We start from the raw sequence: 27,497 nt of genomic DNA on the forward strand, positions 1-27,497 counted from the left end.
TGCTAAAGACCAGTGTACAGCCGCGCAGGAGCAGAGTACAGCCGCGCAGGAGCAGTGTACAGCCGCGCAGGAGCAGTGTACAGCCGCGCAGGAGCAGTGTACAACCACGTAGGAGCAGTGTACAGCCGCGCAGGAGCAGTGTACAGCCATGCAGGAGCAGTGTACAACCACGTAGGAGTGTGACGCCCTGGGCAAGCCAGGGGTCACAGGTCATCACACCACCACACCCTACACCCCAGTTAGGAACATCTAAGCTACCAAAATCCTTGTTGCCTTCCTCCAGGAGCTGGTGTTCACACCAGGGGGTGGGCCAGGTGGTTGGCTCCGCCCACCGAGGAGTTCACAGCCCTGGAGGCGGGAGGAACCAGGCAGTTGAAGCTAGGGGAGTAAAGTAGAAGGAAGTAGTAGTGGAGCTAAAGAGTGGAACTAAAGTGAAGAGTAGAGAAGCCTGAAGGTCAGCAGACGGCGGTGACTGTCTGGAGGGGTGACTGCTCGGAGGTTGCTGGAAGGATCGCGGACGGGTAGTGGCCCGGCGGTCTGGAGCAGTATACAAAGAACAGTTAGCACCAGGGCAGGGGCCTCTCGGATCCCGGCAAGGCTAGGAGTCACCATAATTTGCCAAATCCGTCAGTGAAGGGGACGTCTGTCTCCCAACAACCAAGTCCCGATTGAAGGCAACAGTCCAACCGTAACAGAGAGACACCGCCACCGCCAGGGCACCAGTTTCTCAGGGCCAGCGCCTGCGGGCAAAGTAGGGCTCCTTCGGCCCAGATTGAAGCCGAGGAGCGGGTAACCGGTGGGAACCCATCGCTACCAACACAGAAACATTAGGTGCAGGAAGAGTGACCGTCACCGTCACCTACTGGGGAAAGCAAGTGCAGCCGTCCGTGGGAACCGTCTTTCCAGCCGTGTGTTTTACCGAGAACTGTGTCATCGTCTCAGGCTGAGTGAGTACCACAGTGCCGCAAGGCACAGCGCTGCCCCCGCGTCCCTGCGCCCACCAAGCCCTGCATCTCCCACCTCATCACTGGGCCCCGGGATCACCAACCCCTACCCACGGAGGGGCAACACAACAACTAGCTGCTTCCTGTCATCACTCCCGGGATCCCCATACAGAGCAGCGGTGGTGCCAACAAATCACCACAACCGTGGGTGGCGTCACGGACAATAAACTATATCCCAAAACCCAATCCCCTTTTTCACTCACGGGCGAGGAGTGCCGCTAGAGTCCCCGGGATCCGGCCCATCGCTCGAGCCACCGAGCAGCAGCAGGCCGCAGCAGCCGCGGCAGCCGGACCCGAGCAGTAGGGAGAGCGCGGCGTCCCCTCCTCCGCCCGCGACAACTTGGCGTCACGAACAGGATCTTACCGCTCTGCCGTTGGGTAAAGGTGCGCCTTGTGACCGCCGGAGGTATCCGGCTGAAAAATTTCAGAAGTCGCCATCTTTGGCGCGAAAAGTTCCCGCTCGAGCGTCTTCTCGAGTAGCAGAGGCGCGAAGGCCAAAACCCCGCCCCAATAGAGTAGGGGCCGAAAAGAAGCTAAGGGGGACGCGATGGCGGCTGGCTGCATGTGAGCGCAGCTATAAAAGCAGGGACGCCAGGACTCTGCAGCGATATTGGGTTCCTGGAAGACCTCGTTATCAAGATGCAAAACCCTGCTCACAACGAGGAAGCCCCCGCGCCTGGCACGGCGACGTGGTTGAGGGACCGGACCGTCCCGCTGAGTAACCGTCTGCAGGCCCACATGCAACTCCTCCTGGAGGAGTGGGAGACCGACATGGCGGACGTGGTGGCTGCTATGTGGAGACGGAAGGCGGAAGAGGATTTGGAGGAGCAGGTAAGAGACCCACGCCCCTGTGTTCCTGAGGGATCGGCCATTGAAGCTGAGGGGCCCGGCCGGCTCCCGCTCACCCCACCTCTCTTCCCGCCACCCACGTTAGTTGCTGCCGCTCCGCCACTAGGCCCGCTACCTGCCAAACCGGTAGCGATACCCTGTCCAGCCGTTCCGGCGGACCAACCGGCTGCAGACGTCCAGGACATCCCTGAAGTACACCAGGAGGAACCGCTAGAACCGCGGCCCCTTAACAGCATGGTGTCAGAAGTCCCGGTAGAGACTGTGCCAGACTCTGAGCCCGGGACCGTGGCCTGGATGAGGGCCCGGGTGATTCAGTTCCACCAGCGTCAGCAGGAACTAATCCTCCGGATGATGGAGCAGTGGACCAGCAAAGTGGAGATGCTGACTACAACCGTCCCGAGGTACGGAGAGGGAATGGATGTAGCAGAGTCGACTGGCGACCCATGTCCCTATGTCCTACCTGGACCGGCCGCTGCGGCTGAGGGGCCCGGCCTAGTCTCGGCCGATGCATCCCCCTTGCCGTTACTTATGGGGCGCCTCAGTGTCAGCTCGCCTAATCTGCTGCTCCGTGCTACCGCAGAAGGGGCTGAAGTGTTGGATGCTGTAGACCAGAAGGCTGCGGCAGCTGGCAGCAACCCGCCTGACGCAGAAACAAGAGAGGACGACTCCTGCCCCAGCCCCGGGCACGCTGTTGAGTTTGAAGAGGCAAGTGAGCGTTCCCGCTATGTAGGAGCCCCAGTGGTTTTCCATACCCCGCGTACCGGTGGAAATGGGTACCGGGTGCCCCTGTCACAGCAGGCATGTCAGTGCATGTTTGATATGCTGGTGGAGGGTGATGGATCCGCTCTAGCTGAATGTCCGGAGTAAGGGCAGCGGATGTCCGCTGCAGCAGTCCCCGTTGGGACCAAAGTGTTTTGTTTGAAAGTTTTGAAAAATGATGAAAATGATGATAACCGGAAAGTAACCTGATTAACCGTGATTAAGAGAACCGGCCGTTGCCGGCACCGTTGTCCCCGTGGGGACCGTTTAAAAAGTGTTGCATAAGGAACTCCTTATGGACAAGCCCGTGAACTTGCAGGGCAACCACAAACGTTAGTGGCATGTAAATAAGTTGTTTTACCGTTACCGTTTCCGTATTGCCGCCTCCGGAGAGGCAGGTTGGAGGGAGGGCCCGCAGTAGAGCCGGCTGGGGCCCAGCCACCACAGGGACCGGTGGCTACCCTCTGGAGGGGAAGGACAGATCCCGCTCGGGTAACTTGTGCTGGACTTGGGTCAAATGGTGCTGCCTGGGTTTTAGGGGCAGCATCAGGGCCAGGTTGCTTGGGTGGGAGAGAGCGGAAACCGTAACCGTGAACCGTTTGCAACGTTTAAGAAAAGTGCCTCCCGTTATGGGAAGATGTAATAAAAATGTATATATGTTACCGTTTTACTTTTATATATTTTACAGAAAATAAAACCGGTGTTGGACGAGCAGCCCGCGGACGGTCTGCATTTTGCTAAGGGGGAATGTGACGCCCTGGGCAAGCCAGGGGTCACAGGTCATCACAACACCACACCCTACACCCCAGTTAGGAACATCTAAGCTACCAAAATCCTTGTTGCCTTCCTCCAGGAGCTGGTGTTCACACCAGGGGGTGGGCCAGGCGGTTGGCTCCACCCACCGAGGAGTTCACAGCCCTGGAGGCGGGAGGAACCAGGCAGTTGAAGCTAGGGGAGTAAAGTAGAAGGAAGTAGTAGTGGAGCTAAAGAGTGGAACTAAAGTGAAGAGTAGAAAAGCCTGAAGTTGGTCCGGCTGTGTGCCCGGACAGTGACAGCAAGGTCAGCAGACGGCGGTGACTGTCTGGAGGGGTGACTGCTCGGAGGTTGCTGGAAGGATCACGGACGGGTAGTGGCCCGGCGGTCTGGAGCAGTATACAAAGAACAGTTAGCACCAGGGCAGGGGCCTCTCGGATCCCGGCAAGGCTAGGAGTCACCATAATTTGCCAAATCCGTCAGTGAAGGGGACGTCTGTCTCCCAACAACCAAGTCCCGATTGAAGGCAACAGTCCAACCGTAACAGAGAGACACCGCCACCGCCAGGGCACCAGTTTCTCAGGGCCAGCGCCTGCGGGCAAAGTAGGGCTCCTTCGGCCCAGATTGAAGCCGAGGAGCGGGTAACCGGTGGGAACCCATCGCTACCAACACAGAAACATTAGGTGCAGGAAGAGTGACCGTCACCGTCACCTACTGGGGAAAGCAAGTGCAGCCGTCCGTGGGAACCGTCTTTCCAGCCGTGTGTTTTACCGAGAACTGTGTCATCGTCTCAGGCTGAGTGAGTACCACAGTGCCGCAAGGCACAGCGCTGCCCCGCGTCCCTGCGCCCACCAAGCCCTGCATCTCCCACCTCATCACTGGGCCCCGGGATCACCAACCACTACCCACGGAGGGGCAACACAACAACTAGCTGCTTCCTGTCATCACTCCCGGGATCCCCATACAGAGCAGCGGTGGTGCCAACAAATCACCACAACCGTGGGTGGCGTCACGGACAATAAACTATATCCCAAAACCCAATCCCCTTTCACTCACGGGCGAGGAGCACCGCTAGAGTCCCCGGGATCCGGCCCATCGCTCGAGCCACCGAGCAGCAGCAGGCCGCAGCAGCCGCGGCAGCCGGACCCGAGCAGTAGGGAGAGCGCGGCGTCCCCTCCTCCTCCCGCGACAGGAGCAGTGTACAGCCGCGCAGGAGCAGTGTACAGCCGCGCAGGAGCAGTGTAGAGCCGCGCAGGAGCAGTGTACAACCACGTAGGAGCAGTGTACAGCCGTGCAGGAGCAGTGTACAGCCGCGCAGGAGCAGTGTACAACCACGTAGGAGCAGTGTACAGCCGCGCAGGAGCAGTGTACAGCCACGCAGGAGTAGTGTACAGCCGCGCAGGAGCAGTGTACTGCTGCTAAAGAGCAGTGTACAGCCGCGCAGGAGCAGTGTACAGCCGCGCAGGAGCAGTGTACAGCCGCGCAGGAGCATCGGTAAGTGTGAAGCGCTCGCTTCATTCTTATTTTCTTTATTTTTCCTTTATTTTTTTAAATTTCTCGATTACCGGATCCGGATCAAACACCCGGAATCCTGGGTCGGGCACTCGGGTACCTTTGAAACAGCGCGGATCCCGACATTCACAGTCTGGGTCCGCTCATCACTATTTGTCGTCCAAAAGTCAATGAATAAGCTTCATAAGAAATGGATAGTTTTTTTCAGCATGTGCAGTTTTTTTTATTTGCACTATTGTGCAATACAATCATTTTATAACTCTATTACATTTTTACAAAAGAAAAACTACAATTATATTTTGGGATTTCTTCCATACAATGAACTTTGTAATATAAATAATTGTCTATAGTTATATAGTTCTGTATAGTAATGTGATAGATACTTCATTCTCAATAATCTTTAGTGTTTTTAGACCCTCTGGGAACATTGAATCTTGTGATGTTCTCGGTAATTCACTTTATTCCTGATGCCATGATACTTATCAGCGTTACACAGACATCCTGAGACGCTCGTCCCGGGGCACATGGACGTGCCGGGGGCTCAGAGGTGTCAGTGTTCTAATAAATAGCATTCATACCTGGGTCAATACTAGAGTTGAGCGTGGTTCGTGGTTCTCCAGTTCTAGGCTCGAGTGATTTTGGGGCATGTTCTAGATCGAACTAGAACTCGAGGTTTTTGCAAAAGCTCGATAGTTCTAGAAACGTTCGAGAACGGTTCTAGCAGCAAAAAACCAGCTAAATCCTAGCTTGGTTTCCGCTGTAATAGTGTAAGTCACTCTGTGAATCACACTATTATGAAATTTCAGTGTATAGTGTGCGTGAACAGCGCCTTCAGATCACTGCTGTTTCTATAATGGCGATCGCCATTTTTTTTTTTCTTTTCCTTGTCTTCCTTCCCTAAGCGCGCGCGTGTAGTGGGGCGGGCCAGCATGTCAGCCAATCCCAGACACACACACAGCTAAGTGGACTTTTAGCCAGAGAAGCAACGGCATGTGTGATAGGATGTCCATGTCACATGTCCCTGCATTATAAAACCGGACATTTTCCTCCAGGACGCCATTATCTCTTCTGCGTCTTTGGTGTCAGACATCACTGTCGCAGCTCCGTCCTCCTGAGTCCTATCGCCGATACAGCTGTATGCGCTCCATACACAGCGCTGGACAGCTTAGGGAGAGCACTTTCTATCAGTCCTTTTAAGGGCTCAAACCGGCAGGGTCAGAGTTAAGGTGACAGGTCCTGAAAACAGCGACAGCGTCTGTGTAGCCAAGGTCAGGGATTTCCTCGCTGCATTTCCCTATTAGGAGGGAATAGAAAGGCAGGCTTCCATTCCTCTACCCAGAGCCCCACAACCCTGCCACTGTACCCTCCTGTCCTCTGCACACTCCAACTCATTATAACTAAGCCATTATACTAGCAAACACTCAGTGTACCTAGTGGCATCCTAAACGTGGCTATTGGACTTTGCTATAGTCACACTAGTGCAAAGACATTTGCAGCACTTCTACCTGCATTGCACACTCAAACTCATTATAACTAAGCCATTATACTAGCAATTTTTGCTGCCAGTTTAAGGGCCGTAGTTTCATTGTCAGGGATATTTATTCTTTATTATTCTGCTGTTAATAAAGCTAGACCACCGCTGCAATCTACACCACCTCTCAATTTTTACTACCACATTTTCAGTGCACAATCTTGTCGCAATCAACATGAGTGGCAAAATGACAGATGCTGGTGGAAAGGGGAAGAGGCGTGGTGGAAAAGGCAAAAAAGGTTTTGTCCGTGGGGAAGGTGGCAAAGCTCCATTATCATCTGCTGAAGATAGACCATCTACCAGCAAAAGTAAGATGTCTACTACTTACCGTGGACAATCCGATGTGCTCCCTTTTTTACGGACACGAACAACAGGAACAAAGGTAGATGATGGCCAAAAAAGGAAAATGCTTGAATGGATCTCAAGTGGTCCAACAAGTGCCCTCTCAGCCACTTCAAGTACCGCATCCAAAAAACACCAGTCCTCTGAGTTGTCATCCCAATCAAACTTGCTTTCTCCCAGCTCTAAAGTCTCCATCCGCCCTGCACAGTATGGTGGAACTGAGATGGCTGAGTCTGCAGAGCTGTTCAGTCACACTATAGCCTGGGAATCAGAGGTCTGCTCCCAAGCTACAGTGAGTACAGAACAGGAAATGGTCTGCAGTGATGCCCAGAACCTTTGTGACTCTGATTCAGGCCGTGAGGACCAAGTTTCGGAGCATAATGTTGACCCTTTGTCACAAACTGTAACACCTGTGGTTATAGACAATGAGGAACATACTGATGAAGATGAGACGCAGATACCCGATTGGGATGACAACTTAAATATTCGGTCACGGCAAGAAGAGGCTCGGTCTGAGGGGGAGGGGAGTGCAAACACAACAATTGATGATGAAGTTCTAGATCCCACCTACTGTCAACCCACAGTCAGGCACTCGAGGAGGTCAACAGAGGCGGTGGAGGAGGATGCAACTGATGACGAAGTTACCTTGCGCCTTCCTGGACACAGTCGGAGTACTGGTAGCACGTCTACAACTGCATCCTCAGCCACCACTCTGCCTCTGAGCATTATTCGGGGTGGATCAACAGGTCGCATGGCCTCTAAGCCTTGCCTAGCCTGGTCCTTTTTTGACATAGAGAAAGATCGCCCAAATTATGTGATCTGTAAAATTTGTCATGGTTCTCTTAGTAGAGGTCAAAACCTCAGCAGTTTGACAACTTCTTCCATGAATCGTCACATGAATAAATATCATATGGCCCGGTGGGAAGCTCACCGTGCTGCAATGCGGCCTAGCGGAGCGAACCATCCACCGCCTGCCCCTTCCAGTGCATCCGCGCGCTCGTCATCTTCTAGGACTGTGGGGACAGCTGTCACACCTGTTTTTCCACCCACAACTTCCACCACTGTAACCGCAACAGGCAGTTTGCTTGGTAGGTCGTCAGTTGTTTTGGAAGGGGAAACAAGTACGTGTGTACAGCTCTCTCAGACATCGATAGCACCAACTTTGGATGAAGGCAACATCATGTCTCCGCCTGCACTTTCCTCACAAACCTGCATTTTTCCAGGGACACCCTACTCAACACCGTGTACACACAGCAGCCAGATCTCTGTCCCTCAGATGTGGACAAATAAACGGCCATTTCCTGCGACCCATGACAAAGCGAAGAGGTTGACTCTATCCCTCTGTAAGCTCTTGGCTACAGAAATGCTGCCTTTCCGCCTGGTGGACACACAGGATTTTAGAGACCTTATGTCTGTCGCTGTGCCCCAGTACCAGATGCCTAGTCGCCACTACTTTTCTAAGAAAGGTGTGCCCGCGCTACACCAGCATGTCGCACACAACATCACCGCTTCCTTGAGAAACTCTGTGTGTCAACGGGTGCATTTCACCACCGATACTTGGACCAGTAAGCATGGACAGGGACGTTACATGTCGCTCACTGGGCACTGGGTAACTATGATGATAGATGGTGAAGGGTCTGCTGCACAAGTCTTGCTGTCCCCACGACTTGTGTGTCAATCCTCTGTCTGTCCAAGTTCCGCCACTGCTTCTGCATCCTCCACCTCATCTGGGTCCTCCACTTCCGCCCCAAGCCTGCCTGGTAAGGCCACCAGCGTTCTCACTGCGCAGAAGGAATCACGCACCCCTCATTACTATGCTGGCAGCAGAGCGCAACGACATCAGGCTTTAGCTTGACATGTCTTGGGAATAAGAGTCACACAGCTGAGGAGTTGTGGTCAGCTCTGCGGTCCGAGTTTAATAAATGGTTGTCTCCACTCAACCTGCAGCCTGATAAGGCCGTGTGCGACTGCTGCAAACCTGGGTGCGGCCCTTCGCCTGGGCAAGGTGACACACGTGCCTTGTATGGCTCACGTGTTGAACCTTGTCGTCCAGCAATTTTTAACACACTATCCCGGCCTAGATGGCCTTCTGAACAGGGCACGAAAACTGTCTGCTCACTTCCGGCGTTCAAGCGCCGCAGCTGAGCGACTTGCATCGCTCCAGAAGTCTTTCGGCCTGCCGGTTCATCGCCTGAAATGCGATGTGCCGACACGCTGGAATTCGACTCTCCACATGTTACAGCGACTGTGGCAGCACCGCAGAGCCCTGGTGCAATACGTCATGACGTATAGCCTGGGCCAACGAGATGCAGAGGTGGGGCAGATCACCCTGATGGAGTGGTCTCAGATCAAGGAACTATGCACCCTTCTGCACAGTTTCGACATGGCGACGAATATGTTTAGCGCTGACAATGCCATTATCAGCATGACGATTCCAGTCATTTACATGCTGGAGCACACGCTAAACACTATTCGGAGTCAGGGGGTGGGACAACAGGAAGGGGAGGAACTACAGGAGAATTCATATGCGCAAGACACAACAACATTACCAAGGTCCAGACGTTCATCATCACCAACGCGGCAGGCATGGGACCATGGGGGACAGGGATCAACAAGGGCGCATGGTAGCAGGCGAGATGTTGAGGAAGGTGCAGGAGGACATGAAGAAATGGAGGACGAACTGTCCATGGACATGGAAGACTCAGCGGATGAGGGAGACCTTGGTCAAATTTCAGTTGAAAGAGGTTGGGGGAGATGTCAGAGGAAGAAAGAACGGGTAGCACCTCTATGCCACAAACACAGCGTGGACTTGGTCCGCATGGCTGCGCAAGACACATGAGTGCCTTTTTGTTGCACTACCTCCAACATGACCCTCGTATTGTCAAAATTAGAAGTGATGATGACTACTGGCTTGCCACACTATTAGATCCCCGGTACAAGTCCAAATTTTGTGACATAATTCCAGCCATAGAAAGGGACGCACGTATGCAGGAGTATCAGCAGAAGCCATAGAAAGGGACGCACGTATGCAGGAGTATCAGCAGAAGCTGTTACTTGATCTTAGCTCGGCTTTTCCACCAAACAACCGTGCAGGTGCAGGGAGTGAATCTCCCAGTTGTAACTTGACAAACATGGGACGGTCTCGTCATCTTCAACAGTCTACCCGTACCAGTAGGACCGTATCTGGTGCTGGTAACAGCAATTTTATGGAATCTTTCATAATTTTTTTAGACCGTCCTTTGCAAGGCCACCAGAGACAACAAGTCTGACACATAGTCAACGGCTGGAGAGGATGATACAGGAGTATCTCCAAATGAACATCGATGCCATGACTGTGCAACTGGAGCCTTGCTCATTTTGGGCTTCAAATCTAGAAAAATGGCCAGAGCTCTCCACTTATGCCTTGGAGATTTTGTCGTGTCCAGCTGCCAGCGTTGTCTCTGAACGTGTCTTCAGTGCTGCTGGGTGTGTGCTGACAGATAAGCGCACGCGTCTGTCCAGTGACAATGTGGACAGACTGACGTTCATCAAAATGAACAAGTCATGGATCCACCAGGAATTTACTACCCCTGTGTCATCCTGGGGAGAGTAAATGCTTGTGGATTTGGAATGTGCTTGATGCAAATTAAAGCATCCTGTTTGCAACTAGGGCACAAGTGCTGCCACTGATGGGGTGGGTGTGTGTGGGGCACAATTTTTGGAAAAAAGGGAGACTCCGCTTGGAGTAACCCTTGCTTACATTGTTTTTAAAAGAAGCCAAGATGAACAAGTCATGGTTCAGCAAAGACTTTATCTACCTACCCCTGTGTCATCCTGGGGACGGTTAATTATGGCGTATTTTTGAATGTGCTTGATGCAAATCAAAACATCCTGTTTGCAACTAGGGCCCAAGTGCTGCCACTGATGGGGTGGGTGTCTGTGTGGCCCAATTTTTGGAAAAAAGGGAGACTCCGCTTGGAGTAACCCTTGCTTGCTGTGTTTTTAAAAGAAGCCAAGATGAACAGAGCTGGGATCAGGAAAGACTTTGCTACCTACCCCGGTGTCATCCTGGGGACGGTTAAGAATAGCGTATTTTTGAATGTGCTTGATGCAAATCTAGCTGTGAAGTGCCCAACTGCTGCCACTGAAGGGGTGGGTGTGTGTGGGGCCCAATTTTTGGAAAAAAGGGAGACTCCGCTTGGAGTCACCTTGCGGTGTTTTACATGATTTTAGAAGGGCGTGCCATGCCTATATCTGTGTCTCCTCCTCTTTTTCCTTGTCCAGCTGTTTTGTTTTCGCATGAGTATATGTCCTTGTCACTTTCCCATGTGTTTGTGTTGTGTTGTGAGTTGTTTGTCACCTTTTGGACACCTTTGAGGGTGTTTTCTAGGTGTTTTTCTGTATTTGTGATTGCCTGCCATTGTTTCCTATGCAGTTCGAGTTCGGTTCGTCGAACGTTCGACGAGCCTAACTCGAACGGGACCTCCGTTCGGCGAGCCGACCTCGAGCCGAACCGGGACCGGTTCGCTCATCTCTAGTCAATACCCTTTTAATAACAAGTTGCAAGGATGTTATTGGGTTTCCTGCAGAAAAAGTGACTGTATATAATACTTTAAGGGCAACTTTCTCGATTGGATTAATCAGGCTCATCAATCACTTGTGAAAATTAGGAGCTGATCTACAAAGATCAAACCACCACAAGATTCACAAAGAGGCGGCTGAATCAGGTCTTAGATACCAAGGATGCAAACAACCAGGAGATGGGCTGAACCCGAACTGTAAAAAAAACCCTCCATGTCCGAGTTTGGGTACTGTTCGTATGTTAATAAAGTTTGTTGAAAGACTGCAGCACAGCCAATCAACAAGCTTTATTACATGCGGAAATGGTCTGTACACGCTGTGAACAATAAAGAATATAAAAATGTGGGGTCCCCCTTATTTTTAATAACCAGACACCTGGGGGCTGGTATTATAAGGCTGGGAGGATCCATGGTTATTTGGCCCTTCCCAGCCTAAAAAATACAAGCTCACTACAGCCCCAGAAGTGGTGCCGAGGCGGCAGTCTCAAGAGGAGGAGATGGACGGGTGACCACCTCACCCAGTATCTGGACTATGGTCTGAAGTGTGTCAGGAAGTGGGGACTGGAGAGGCCTTACATTGAGAGCAACACGAGAAGAGACCTGTATGCTCGGATATGTGGGACTTTCTCCCATTCTCCACTGGCCCTGAGGGACTGTGTCACGACCACCCTTCAGGACAGTCTCAGGTTCCTGAACGGGAGACGACTTCCTTCCAAACTGTTCGATATTACTTGGCTTTCGCTCCATAGTCGGCTCTTTGTCAGGGGGAATCTGAAGTTTCTGAGCGTCTCTGATCGGACCTGTCCCCTTGGTTGTTGGCAGGAGGAGACTATGGATCACTTTATATGTGATTGCTGGGGAGGAAGGAAGATCCGGGAGGAAGTGTCCGATCGTCTCCAAATCCCCAGACTGCGGACCCTAAAGTATCCTGACATAGTGTACGGTGTCCCCTCTAATGTCAGTAATATCGACAGAGAGACCATGTATATTATAATTAGTGTCATCAAATACTACCACTGGCACATGAGGACCCGGGTATCGCTGCACTGCACAATGAGCCATTTGATCACACCGCTGCGGCCGATCAGGTTATGTCGGAGCTCCGGTGGATCAAAGCCATAGAAATTGGAAGGAGTCAGAGGAACGCAACATTATGGAGGAATGTGAGGTTCAGTTAGGAGATATGATGTTTGGTGTTTTTTTTTCTTTTCTCTCTCCGCCAAGGGTGGACTTTTTCATTCATGTATGTAATGTGATTATTTAGTGCTTTTGCATATGTGACTGCAGAATGCAGTGATTTGTATTTTGTTGTTTGGGCAATTTTGTGTTTTTATAATTGTATTTGTTTGTTTTTATAATAAAAATTGCCCTCTATGTACAAGAATATAACTACTATAATACTGCCCCTATGTACAAGAATATAACTACTATAATACTGCCCCTATGTACAAGAATTTAACTACTATAATACTGCCCCTATGTACAAGAATATAACTACTATAATACTGCCCCTATGTACAAGACTATAACTACTATAATACTGCCCCTATGTACAAGAATATAACTACTATAATACTGCCCCCTATGCACAAGAATATAACTCCTATAATACTGCCCCTATGTACAAGAATATAACTACTATAATACTGCCCCCTATGTACAAGAATATAACTACTATAATACTGCTCCTATGTACAAGAATATAACTACTATAATACTGCCCCTATGTACAAGAATATAACTACTATAATACTGCCTCTATGTACAAGAATTTAACTACTATAATACTGCTCCTATATACAAGAATATAACTACTATAATACTGCCCCTATGTACTGTAATATAACTACTATAATACTGCCCCTATGTACAAGAATATAACTACTATAATACTGCCCCTATGTACAAGAATATAACTACTATAATACTGCTCCTATGTACAAGACTATAACTACTATAATATTGCTCCCTATGTACAAGAATATAACTCCTATAATACTGCCCCTATGTACAAGAATATAACTACTATAATACTGCCCCTATGTACAAGAATATAACTACTATAATACTGCCCCTTTGTACAAGAATTTAACTACTATAATACTACCCCTATGTACAAGAATATAACTACTATAATACTGCCTCTATGTACAAGAATATAACTACTATAATACTGCTCCTATGTACAAGACTATAACTACTATAATACTGCCCCTATGTACAGGAATATAACTACTATAATACTGCCCCTATGTACAAGAATATAACTACTATAATACTGCCCCTATATACAAGAATATCACTACTATAATACTGCCTCTATGTACAAGAATATAACTACTATAATACTGTCCCCTATATACAAGAATATAACTACTATAATACTGCCCCCTATGTACAAGAATATAACTACTATAATACTGCCCCTATATACAAGAATATCACTACTATAATACTGCCTCTATGTACAAGAATATAACTACTATAATACTGTCCCCTATATACAAGAATATAACTACTATAATACTGCCCCCTATGTACAAGAATATAACTACTATAATACTGCCCCTATGTACAAGAATATAACTACTATAATACTGCCCCCTATGTACAAGAATATAACTACTATAATACTGCCCCTATGTACAAGAATATAACTACTATAATACTGTCCCTATGTACAAGAATATAACTACTATAATACTGCCCCTATATACAAGAATATAACTACTATAATACTGCCCCCTATGTACAAGAATATAACTAATATAATACTGCCCCTATATACAAGAATATAACTACTATAATACTGCCCCTATGTACAAGAATATAACTACTATAATACTGCCCCTATGTACAAGAATATAACTACTATAATACTGCCCCTATATACAAGAATATAACTACTATAATACTGCCCCCTATGTACAAGAATATAACTACTATAATACTGCCCCTATATACAAGAATATAACTACTATAATACTGCCCCTATGTACAAGAATATAACTACTATAATACTGTCCCTATGTACAAGAATATAACTACTATAATACTGCCCCTATATACAAGAATATAACTACTATAATACTGCCCCCTATGTACAAGAATATAACTACTATAATACTGCCCCTATGTACAAGAATATAACTACTATAATACTGCCCCTATGTACAAGAATATAACTACTATAATACTGCCCCTATGTACAAGAATATAACTACTATAATACTGCCCCTATGTACAAGAATATAACTACTATAATACTGCTCCTATGTACAAGACTATAACTACTATAATATTGCTCCCTATGTACAAGAATATAACTCCTATAATACTGCCCCTATGTACAAGAATATAACTACTATAATACTGCCCCTATGTACAAGAATATAACTACTATAATACTGCCCCTTTGTACAAGAATTTAACTACTATAATACTACCCCTATGTACAAGAATATAACTACTATAATACTGCCTCTATGTACAAGAATATAACTACTATAATACTGCTCCTATGTACAAGACTATAACTACTATAATACTGCCCCTATGTACAGGAATATAACTACTATAATACTGCCCCTATGTACAAGAATATAACTACTATAATACTGCCCCTATATACAAGAATATCACTACTATAATACTGCCTCTATGTACAAGAATATAACTACTATAATACTGTCCCCTATATACAAGAATATAACTACTATAATACTGCCCCCTATGTACAAGAATATAACTACTATAATACTGCCCCTATATACAAGAATATCACTACTATAATACTGCCTCTATGTACAAGAATATAACTACTATAATACTGTCCCCTATATACAAGAATATAACTACTATAATACTGCCCCCTATGTACAAGAATATAACTACTATAATACTGCCCCTATGTACAAGAATATAACTACTATAATACTGCCCCCTATGTACAAGAATATAACTACTATAATACTGCCCCTATGTACAAGAATATAACTACTATAATACTGTCCCTATGTACAAGAATATAACTACTATAATACTGCCCCTATATACAAGAATATAACTACTATAATACTGCCCCCTATGTACAAGAATATAACTAATATAATACTGCCCCTATATACAAGAATATAACTACTATAATACTGCCCCTATGTACAAGAATATAACTACTATAATACTGCCCCTATGTACAAGAATATAACTACTATAATACTGCCCCTATATACAAGAATATAACTACTATAATACTGCCCCCTATGTACAAGAATATAACTACTATAATACTGCCCCTATATACAAGAATATAACTACTATAATACTGCCCCTATGTACAAGAATATAACTACTATAATACTGTCCCTATGTACAAGAATATAACTACTATAATACTGCCCCTATATACAAGAATATAACTACTATAATACTGCCCCCTATGTACAAGAATATAACTACTATAATACTGCCCCTATGTACAAGAATATAACTACTATAATACTGCCCCTATGTACAAGAATATAACTACTATAATACTGCCCCTATGTACAAGAATATAACTACTATAATACTGCCCCTATGCGTAGGGAAATACATTTTCCCATAATTATATTTATGAGGTTTTGTATGTTACACAAGTATATAAATTGGTATTTTGTGGCAAGATATCTGATATAGCTCAGTCTGGTTCATGCTCCCAGGAATCACACGTTTCCAGTGAAGACACATTTGATATTAGAGACATAATTGATTTTTAGGTTATTAAATTAATTAAATTTGTGAGGAGAAGAGAGAAAATCTTCATTAGTCACAGTAAAGTAACTAAAAGAGCAAAATTGCCCCGAGCAAATAAATGCCATTCACCAATGACTGTGACCCTGACTGATCCGTAAACTTAAATGACTTCTCTGGGAATTATATTGAGGATGAGAATAATGCACAGACAGGGAGCCAGTGTACAGTTAAGTCCAGAAATATTTGGACAGTGACACAAGTTTTGTTATTTTAGCTGTTTACAAAAACATGTTCAGAGATACAATTATATATATAATATGGGCTGAAAGTGCACACTCCCAGCTGCAATATGAGAGTTTTCACATCCAAATCGGAGAAAGGGTTTAGGAATCATAGCTCTGTAATGCATAGCCTCCTCTTTTTCAAGGGACCAAAAGTAATTGGACAAGGGACTCTAAGGGCTGCAATTAACTCTGAAGGCGTCTCCCTCGTTAACCTGTAATCAATGAAGTAGTTAAAAGGTCTGGGGTTGATTACAGGTGTGTGGTTTTGCATTTGGAAGCTGTTGCTGTGACCAGACAACATGCGGTCTAAGGAACTCTCAATTGAGGTGAAGCAGAACATCCTGAGGCTGAAAAAAAAGAAATAATCCATCAGAGAGATAGCAGACATGCTTGGAGTAGCAAAATCAACAGTCGGGTACATTCTGAGAAAAAAGGAATTGACTGGTGAGCTTGGGAACTCAAAAAGGCCTGGGCGTCCACGGATGACAACAGTGGTGGATGATCGCCGCATACTTTCTTTGGTGAAGAAGAACCCGTTCACAACATCAACTGAAGTCCAGAACACTCTCAGTGAAGTAGGTGTATCTGTCTCTAAGTCAACAGTAAAGAGAAGACTCCATGAAAGTAAATACAAAGGGTTCACATCTAGATGCAAACCATTCATCAATTCCAAAAATAGACAGGCCAGAGTTACATTTGCTGAAAAACACCTCATGAAGCCAGCTCAGTTCTGGAAAAGTATTCTATGGACAGATGAGACCAAGATCAACCTGTACCAGAATGATGGGAAGAAAAAAGTTTGGAGAAGAAAGGGAACGGCACATGATCCAAGGCACACCACATCCTCTGTAAAACATGGTGGAGGCAACGTGATGGCATGGGCATGCATGGCTTTCAATGGCACTGGGTCACTTGTGTTTATTGATGACATAACAGCAGACAAGAGTAGCCGGATGAATTCTGAAGTGTACCGGGATATACTTTCAGCCCAGATTCAGCCAAATGCCGCAAAGTTGATCGGACGGCGCTTCATAGTACAGATAGACAAAGACCCCAAGCATACAGCCAAAGCTACCCAGGAGTTCATGAGTGCAAAAAAGTGGAACATTCTGCAATGGCCAAGTCAATCACCAGATCTTAACCCAATTGAGCATGCATTTCACTTGCTCAAATCCAGACTTAAGACGGAAAGACCCACAAACAAGCAAGACCTGAAGGCTGCGGCTGTAAAGGCCTGGCAAAGCATTAAGAAGGAGGAAACCCAGCGTTTGGTGATGTCCATGGGTTCCAGACTTAAGGCAGTGATTGCCTCCAAAGGATTCGCAACAAAATATTGAAAATAAAAATATTTTGTTTGGGTTTGGTTTATTTGTCCAATTACTTTTGACCTCCTAAAATGTGGAGTGTTTGTAAAGAAATGTGACAATTCCTACAATTTCTATCAGATATTTTTGTTCAAACCTTCAAATTAAACGTTACAATCTGCACTTGAATTCTGTTGTAGAGATTTCATTTCAAATCCAATGTGGTGGCATGCAGAGCCCAACTCGCCAAAATTGTGTCACTGTCCAAAGATTTCGGGACCTAACTGTATCAGGTAGAATAGTCCAGAATATTTGTTATATCCTCTGTAAATCTACAGGGTGAGGACAAAGTTTATTTTGCTCGTTAAGTGCAGTCATTATGCTCCTGGCTATGCGATCGTGAGGAACATTGGATAGATTATAGATAGATAGATAGAGGGATAGATAAGAAAAAGTGAAGCAGAACTCCAAAGGCAAAAATAATCAAGTAAAAAAGTGATTTTTTTAATCACCCAACATGACAACGTTTCAGTCCATGTGAGGACCTTTCTCAAGTCTACAATTGTCCAAAAGTTCTTGTGTTGAAGAATTAAGATTTCTCATCCAGAGTCCAGTAGTGGCGGCTTTACACTGCTTCATGTGACATTCAGCATTGTGCTTGGTGATGTACGGCTCAGCATTGTGCTTGGTGATGTACGGCCCAGCATTGTGCTTGGTGATGTATGGCTCAGCATTGTGCTTGGTGATGTATGGCTCGGCATTGTGCTTGGTGATGTATGGCTCAGCATTGTGCTTGGTGATGTATGGCTCGGCATTGTGCTTGGTGATGTAAGGCTCGGCATTGTGCTTGGTGATGTACGGCTCAGCATTGTGTTTGGTGATATATGGCTCAGCATTGTGCTTGGTGATGTACGGCTCGGCATTGTGCTTGGTGATGTACGGCTCGGCATTGTGCTTGGTGATGTACGGCTCGGCATTGTGCTTGGTGATGTATGGCTCAGCATTGTGCTTGGTGATGTATGGCTCGGCATTGTGTTTGGTGATGTATGGCTCGGCATTGTGCTTGGTGATGTATGGCTCGGCATTGTGCTTGGTGATGTATGGCTCAGCATTGTGCTTGGTGATGTATGGCTCGGCATTGTGCTTGGTGATGTATGGCTCGGCATTGTGCTTGGTGATGTACGGCTCGGCATTGTGCTTGGTGATGTATGGCTCGGCATTGTGCTTGGTGATGTACGGCTCAGCATTGTGCTTGGTGATGTAGGGCTCGGCATTGTGCTTGGTGATGTACGGCTCGGCATTGTGCTTGGTGATGTACGGCTGCAGCTGCTCGCCCATGAAGCCTCCGACAGGCGCAGTGTTTGTGCTGATGTTACCAAAGGGCTCTGGACTCTGTAGTTATAGACTCTGCAGAGCAGTGATGAAGTGCTGGCGTCCTTGCAGGGACACCGTCTTACTCAATACCCCGGCCGGGTTGCTTCGCCCCCCACTGCCCTGCGACCATCCACGTGTGGCTCGTGCTTCCTCCTCCTCCCAGGGCCTGTGCACGCAGCTTAGGTATCCCAGGAGTGTGCTTAAGGCACGCGCACGAACACTGGCCCTCCTCTTAAGGGACCGCTGCACTATTTCCAGGCTGAGAGGCATTATGTGTTTAAAGCACCCTCCCATTAGGGAGTTGCCTGTGCAATGTCCTTAGTTAGCTTGGCTACCAGTCTGCTAGTTAGTTGTCAGGTCCCGTTATCTCTGTGTCAGTTACCTCTATCTTCCTTCCCATAGCTATCTGTCCCTGCCAAGCCCACCATACCTGTCCGTACCCGCCTGCCTCTCTGCCTCAGCCATCTCATCCGTACCTGCCTGCACCTGTGCCTATGAGTCCATCACCTGTCCTGGGGCTCAGCTGCCGCAGTGCCTGTCTCTGTCCTGAGAGTGTTACCTGGCGTCCGCCTTGCACTTAATGTTACGGGGTCTCCACTTTCTGGCTGAGTTGCTTCGGTTCCTTCCATTTCTCAATAATATCACTCACAGGTGATGGGGAAGATTCAGGAGGAAGAAATGTCAGGAATGGACTTGTTTAATTGTTTGTTCCTATTACAGGATGCACTGGTATCAGTGAGCTCCGCACCACCGGCCGCTCTGTCACATGGTAGTGTAATGGCAGCCGACGCAGCGGGGCAGGGGGGATGGAGTTTATACACCGGGGGGTGGGAAGCGGGAGGTTATACACTGGGGCGATGGAATGGGGGTTATTATACACCACAAGTAATGAGATTTGATGCGAGGGGCAATGGGTCCAAATGTTATGTACCAGGAGCAACGGGGCTGGATGATATATACTGGGCAGTGGGATTTAGCCGTTCTCTGAGCCAGCTATCAAGTGAACCTCTGTGTCAGAGGGGGTGCAGCACACCGACTCCCAGCAATCAACTGTACTTGAGTATTTCAGGCACAAACACAACTGAAGCTATGGCCACCGGCTATTCCAGGTCACAGCGACATCAGCAGCTTTATCAGGTCATCTAATCACGCTGCTGATGTCAATCTCCAGTGCCACATAGGTGTAAAGAATGTTTGTTGGTGTGGTAAGCGGTCCAATGGAGCTGAAGACTCCAGAGATCTTGTAATGGGGGAAAGGAATTTGAGGAATCCGTATGGGGAGCAGAGACGGTGAGGAATGGGTGCAGACACAGTTTTGGGAGCGAGCAGGAGGGATGGTTGTGGCCGCATTGAAAGGAGCAAGGATGGGGGATGATTGCGGAAACAGTATAAGGTGTGAGGAGTGGGATGGGTGCGTTAATAGTATAAGGAGGGGGATGTAAGAGGTGAAAGTCTGGGGTGAATGAGTGCAGACACATTATGGGGATTAGGGGGTAAAATGTATGACAACACAGTATGGGGAGAGCAAAGAAGGGATGTATGTGGAAACAGTATGGTGAGCGAGGGGTTATAGTTATGGACACAGTATGGAAAGTGAGGGGGAATGTGTGAGGAATCAGTATGGTGTGCTAGGTGGGAGCAATGAGTGCAGACACATTATGGGGAGCGAGGGGGGGGCATGTATGAGTTTGAAATAAACACAAATGGAGATAAATGACATGGGAATGTTATATATATATTCGGGCAGAGCCCCACTAGATATCACCCCTCTCTAACAGATCAGTAAAATTTAAACTTTATTTCAATACTTTAAAATCTTCATTTTGTGGGGTAATAGATTAAAATAACAATCCATATTTGCAATTGATATATTAGATTATTCAGTATAAATACAACTGGTGCTTTTCTTCCTATATGAGATAGCACCCTGAGGTACCATCAATAGTAGGAAAAATTGTATATGTGCCCTAAATGTGCCCCTCTATTGATGGTTCCCCAGGGGGGCTATCACTCATATAGGAAGATAAGCAACAGTTGTGAGAAGACAGTGTAAAGAGGGGAGCAGTATGGAGAGGAGAGGGCAGTGTGGAAGGCATGTACAAAAAAGGGGGACAGTGTGAGGTCATATTTTGTGTGGGAAATATAGTGAGGAGCAGTGATTTATTAAAGGGCACAGCGTAGGGATTAAGAGCATTGTGTTGGGATGTGCTGCAAAAGCCTGGAGAAGATGGAAGTCTGCAGAGATAAGCTGTGAATGTGAAAAGTCATCATGGAATCTGGACAAGATTAAGAAAAGAATGAAAATGACTCCAATAAAAGATGTCACTTATAAGGTACCTGGGTGTACATGTTTTTATTGTGATACTAAGTAAATTGCATCAGTACTGTGGTTTACGTAGTTTCCACAGTCTGATAATGACTGACAATAATAACAACTCCAAGTATCTCCTTACCATCGTTGAGGACATACTGGAAGTTATAGGTTCATTTGATACAAATGTATATGGATCTGACCTGCTATTACAATTGATGTACCAGAACTGATGGTGGTTATGGTGATAAATTTATGTACAAATGATGGTTCTGCATTCATATACTGATGGTGGTTCTGGTGATTTATTCATGTAACTATGGTGATTCTGCTAATGTATTTCTGAACTAATAGTGGTCCTGGTGATGTGTTCCTGTACTGATGGTGGTTCTAGTGATGTGTTCCTGTACTGATGGTGGTTTTGGTGATATATGTCTGCACTGATGTTGCTTCTGGTGATGTATTTCTGTTCTGATGATGGTCCTGGTGATCTATTCCTGGTGATTCTATTCCTGCTGGTGATCTATTCCTGGTGATTCTATTCCTGATGGTGGTCCTGGTGATGTATTTCTGTACTGATAGTGAAATTGGTAATGTATTTCTTTATTGATGGTGGTTCTGGGGATTTTTTTTTTGTTCTAATGGTGGTTCTGGTGATGTATTTCCATCCTGATTTTGATCCTGGTGATCTATTCCTGCACTGATGGTGGTTCTGGTGATGTATTTCTGTTCTGATGGTGGTCCTGGTGATATATTCCTATACTGATTGCGGTTCTGGAGATGTATTTCTGTTCTGATGGTGGTCCTGGTGATATATTCATATACTGATGGTGGTTCTGGTGATGTATTTCTGTGCTGATGGCAGTTCTGGTAACAAATTTCTTTACCGATAGTGGTTCTGGGGATATATTTTTCTGTTGCTGATAGTTCTGGTGATATTTTTTTGTACTGATGTGGGTTGTGATAATGTGAGTCTCTACTAATGGGGGTTTTAGTGATGTATTTCTCTACTGTTGGTGGTTCTGGTGATGTATATCTCTATTGCCGGTGGTTTTGGTGATGTATTTGTCTATTGCTGGTGGTTCTGGTTATTTATTCCTGTACTGATGGGAGTTCTAGTGATGTATGTCTCTACTGTAGATTGTCTTGGTGATATATTGTTGTGCTGTTATTGGTTCTGATCCTGTATAAATGTAACAATCCATAACTAGTAAGATTATGTGACACATTAAAGTCTTGTGCCATCTGACAACCTAAGAGCTACTACATTTGTATTTATGTTAAGAGCATTAAAGGGGTTGTCCAAGATTGTGATGAAAGTCTGCAGGCACTGTATGTGACTGGTGACTTCTGAATTCTTACAGCGCGCACACTACACGCTATCAGGATTCTCTGGTGCCGGTGGTGAGAGCTTGAGGTCATCAAATCACAAGTCTGTGATTTGCATAAATGCGGTCATGTGTCGACTAGACATGTGCGACCTCTCTCAATACAAGTGCAATGAGTGAGACTGGACACGTCTAGTTGGAATGTGGCCAGATTTATACAAATCATATACATATGACTGTCCACTCTTGCCACCAGCACGGCAGAATTCTTAAAGTGGGCAGTGGTCATGTCCATTTTCACTCAATTCATTGTATTGAGCAAGACAGGACACGTCTAGTTGGAATGTGGCCAGATTTATACAAATCGCATACCTGCACTCATATAACCATCCACTCTTGCCACCAGCACTGGAGAATTCTTAAAGTGGGCAGTGGTCATGTCCAGTATCACTGAATTCATTGTATTGAACAACATGGGACACGTCTAGTTGGAATGTGGCCAGATTTATACAAATCATATACATAGGATTGTCCACTATTGCCACCATCAAGGGAGAATTATTAAAGTGGGCAGTGGTCATGTCCAGTTTCACTCAATTCATTGTATTGCGCAACATGGGACACGTCTAGTTGGAATGTGGCTAGATTTATACAAATTGCATACGTGCGCCCACATGACTGTCCACTCTTCCCACCAGCACTGGAGAATTCTGAAAGTGTGCAGTGGTCGTGCTGTAAGAATTCAATAGTCTACAGTCAGTTTTTTTCGCAACACTTAGAGAATTAGGAAGAGCAGCTTGTTGGCATGTGACGACAACTGAAACCGCTTGTGTTTGTGCTGGTGCCAAACTGAATTCTTGCGCTGGGTACCGAAAAACATAGATCTTCCTCTGCCTCCGGAGACAATGGAGATGGATGTTATACCCCAGGGGAAATGTGGGCAGATGTTACACACTGGGGTATATGGGGCTGGATATTATACCCCAGGGGGATGGGGCCAGATGTTATATACAGGGAGCGATAGGTCTGGCTGTAATTATATTTTCAAAAAAATGCTTGAAAAGTTGCAAAATAGTTAATAACAGGAAAAATTCAATTTTCACTCAAAAGGATCCAAACTCGCCTTTGAAGAAGAAGTTGTTAATTAAGTCATAGGAAGACACAAAACAGTAGGTCCCTGGCACTGGTCCGTGCCCCTGCATGACACGAGCCGGCCGCAGTGCCAGCCATGCCGCGTTTCTCAGCCATAGTGGATCCTCAGCATCTGTTTTATTCCGTGCGGCTCATTACTTGGCGCAGTCTCAGCTGCACAGCGCCCGGCCCCTTCCCCCCCGACAAGCTGTGCTCCCCCTGAAGGGCTTCATGATAGAAATATCACTAATTGCTCCAATCAAAGCCTCATTATAGGGGGAAACATCCTCCTTCTATACATCCTGCGGGCACCTGCCTGGCACAGCGCTGCCAGCCCGGATCACTGCAGTCACAACCAGCACTCTGGGGGTGGCACGCGAAGTGAATGAGCTCTGATTGTGACTACAGCAGCAAAAGCTCAGTCTGCTGCTTACCTCTGCTTACAATGAATTAACTCTATTATTGAAGATGTAGCAGAGCTGAGTTTGTCATTTAACCCAGTGAGTCTGCATTGTGATTTTTATTTTACTGCAGTCCTAAGCAAAACTCATGTAACCACCACTATGCATTGTGCCAGATGAGACTGATTCTCTACAAATGTAGCAGAGCTGAGTTTGTCATTTAACTCTTTGAGCCTTCATTGTGATTTTTATTTTACTGCAGTCCTATGCAAACCTCATGTAACCACCACTATGCATTGTGCCAGATGAGACTGATTCTCTATAGATGTAGCAGAACTGAGTTTGTCATTTAACTTTTTGCGTCTGCATTGTGATTTTTTTTTACTGCAGTCCTATGCAAAACTCATCTAACCACCACTATGCATTGTGCCATATGAGACTGATTCTCTACAAATGTAGCAGAGCTGAGTTTGTCATTTAACTCTTTGAGCCTGCATTGCGATTTTTATTTTACTGCAGTCCTATGCAAAACTCATCTAACCACCACTATCCATTGTGCCAGATGAGACTGATTCTCTATAGATGTAGTAGAGCTGATTTTGTAATTTAACTCTTTGAGCCTTCATTGTGATTTTTATTTTACTGCAGTCCTATGCAAAACTCATGTAACCACCACTATGCATTGTGCCAGATGAGACTGATTCTCTATAGATGTAGCAGAGCTGAGTTTGTCATTTAACTTTTTGCGTCTGCATTGTGATTTTTTTTTTTACTGCAGTCCTATGCAAAACTCATCTAACCACCACTATGCATTGTGCCATATGAGACTGATTCTCTACAAATGTAGCAGAGCTGAGTTTGTCATTTAACTCTTTGAGCCTTCATTGTGATTTTTATTTTACTGCAGTCCTATGCAAACCTCATGTAACCACCACTATGCATTGTGCCAGATGAGACTGATTCTCTATAGATGTAGCAGAACTGAGTTTGTCATTTAACTTTTTGCGTCTGCATTGTGATTTTTTTTTACTGCAGTCCTATGCAAAACTCATCTAACCACCACTATGCATTGTGCCATATGAGACTGATTCTCTACAAATGTAGCAGAGCTGAGTTTGTCATTTAACTCTTTGAGCCTGCATTGCGATTTTTATTTTACTGCAGTCCTATGCAAAACTCATCTAACCACCATTATCCATTGTGCCAGATGAGACTGATTCTCTATAGATGTAGTAGAGCTGATTTTGTAATTTAACTCTTTGAGCCTTCATTGTCATTTTTATTTTACTGCAGTCCTATGCAAAACTCATGTAACCACCACTATGCATTGTGCCAGATGAGACTGATTCTCTATAGATGTAGCAGAGCTGAGTTTGTCATTTAACTTTTTGCGTCTGCATTGTGATTTTTTTTTTACTGCAGTCCTATGCAAAACTCATCTAACCACCACTATGCATTGTGCCATATGAGACTGATTCTCTACAAATGTAGCAGAGCTGAGTTTGTCATTTAACTCTTTGAGCCTTCATTGTGATTTTTATTTTACTGCAGTCCTATGCAAACCTCATGTAACCACCACTATGCATTGTGCCAGATGAGACTGATTCTCTATAGATGTAGCAGAACTGAGTTTGTCATTTAACTTTTTGCGTCTGCATTGTGATTTTTTTTTACTGCAGTCCTATGCAAAACTCATCTAACCACCACTATGCATTGTGCCATATGAGACTGATTCTCTACAAATGTAGCAGAGCTGAGTTTGTCATTTAACTCTTTGAGCCTGCATTGCGATTTTTATTTTACTGCAGTCCTATGCAAAACTCATCTAACCACCACTATGCATTGAAACTTATTCTCTATAGATGCTGTAGAGCTGAGTTTGCCATTCGTTGTCATTAGCATCTCTACCTGTTTTATTACAACATATCTAAAATGACAAACTCTACTCTGAACAGTCCATGCATCATCAAGAGAAAACTACTGGAATACTTTTACCAGCAGTCCTATGCAAAACTGCAGATAACATATTGCGCTTTGTGAAATCTCATTGAGTTCAGCAGAAGGACAAATTCAATTCTGCCTCATGTAACTTAATAAATGATATAATAAAAAGGGTGTTCCAAACTTGGATATGAAGGGATTAGCACATGTGCCACCACTTCTGCATTCATTCATTCATTCATTCATTCATTCTTCCTCTGCATGTTGTAACCAGTTTCCCCATCACTTCTGCATTCATTCATTTATTCATTCATTCATTCTTCCTCTGCATGTGGCAACCAGTGTCCCCACCACTTCTGCATTCATTCATTCATTCATTCATTCTTCATTCTTCCTCTACATATGGCAACCAGTGTCCCCACCACTTCTGCATTCATTCATTCATTAATTCATTCTTCCTCTGCATGTGGCAACCAGTGTCCCCACCACTTCTGCATTCATTCATTTATTCATTTATTCATTCATTCATTCAGTCATTCATTCATTCTTCCTCTACATGTGGCAACCAGTGTCCCCACCACTTCTGCATTCATTCATTCTTTCTGTGCATATGGCAACCAGTGTCCCCACCACTTCTGCCTTCATTCATTTATTCATTCATTCATTCTTCCTCTACATATGGCAACCAGTGTCCCCACCACTTCTGCATTCATTCATTCATTCATTCATTCTTCCTCTGCATGTGGCAACCAGTGTCCCCACCACTTATGCATTCATTCATTCATTCATTCATTCATTCATTCATTCTTCTTCTGCATGTGGCAACCAGTGTCCCCATCCCCGGGATCAGAGGATCGGGTGGACCTTCATTCTATGCAAAAGTAATAATTCAAAAAAGTCCAAAGTGGAAATATAGCAATATAGACATGTGAGCTTTAAGGGCAATTCCACTTTTAGGTTTGTTATATCAGGGCATAAGACCCACTGCACATGCCCTGCTGCCAGATATTAGGTAAACAGCATTGAAGGGGTCTATCACCAACGACCCCCAATGATGAGGATGAATAGAATGTAATATTTCCAAAGATACAATGATAACAATAATATTTACGTTCTTTCCCGGCCAATCTGGCAACATTGTATCTCCGCAATATGGAAACTTTGCGACTTACTTGTGGTGTTGTACTTTATCCCATTGAAGAAATCTGGGCAGGGTCTCTCCACCAACTCCCCAGCTACACTCCTCGGCCAACAGGTGCCGATCTGATCGATGGAAGCGCTGCAGTGAGGACCTGAAGATTAAAAAAGGACAAATAAATAAAAGGAAAAGTCTTCAGGAAATGCTAAGACGCCTGTGACTGAGATTCCCAGACCCCTGCA

The 27,497-nt window shown here is 45.8% G+C and overlaps 1 protein-coding gene across 1 annotated transcript in view; it reads right to left on the bottom strand.

Moving 5' to 3' along the window:
- Positions 1-27,497, bottom strand: part of CRHR2 (corticotropin releasing hormone receptor 2) — a 189,107-nt gene that overhangs the window by 161,327 nt on the left and 283 nt on the right. The window contains exon 2 of the mRNA XM_075316888.1: positions 27,290-27,409. Within this exon, the coding sequence (XP_075173003.1) occupies positions 27,290-27,409 (120 nt within the window). The remainder of the gene's footprint in view (positions 1-27,289; positions 27,410-27,497) is intronic.

The sequence above is a fragment of the Anomaloglossus baeobatrachus genome, chromosome 6, assembly GCF_048569485.1.
Source record: "Anomaloglossus baeobatrachus isolate aAnoBae1 chromosome 6, aAnoBae1.hap1, whole genome shotgun sequence".
Lineage (NCBI taxonomy): Eukaryota > Metazoa > Chordata > Amphibia > Anura > Aromobatidae > Anomaloglossus > Anomaloglossus baeobatrachus.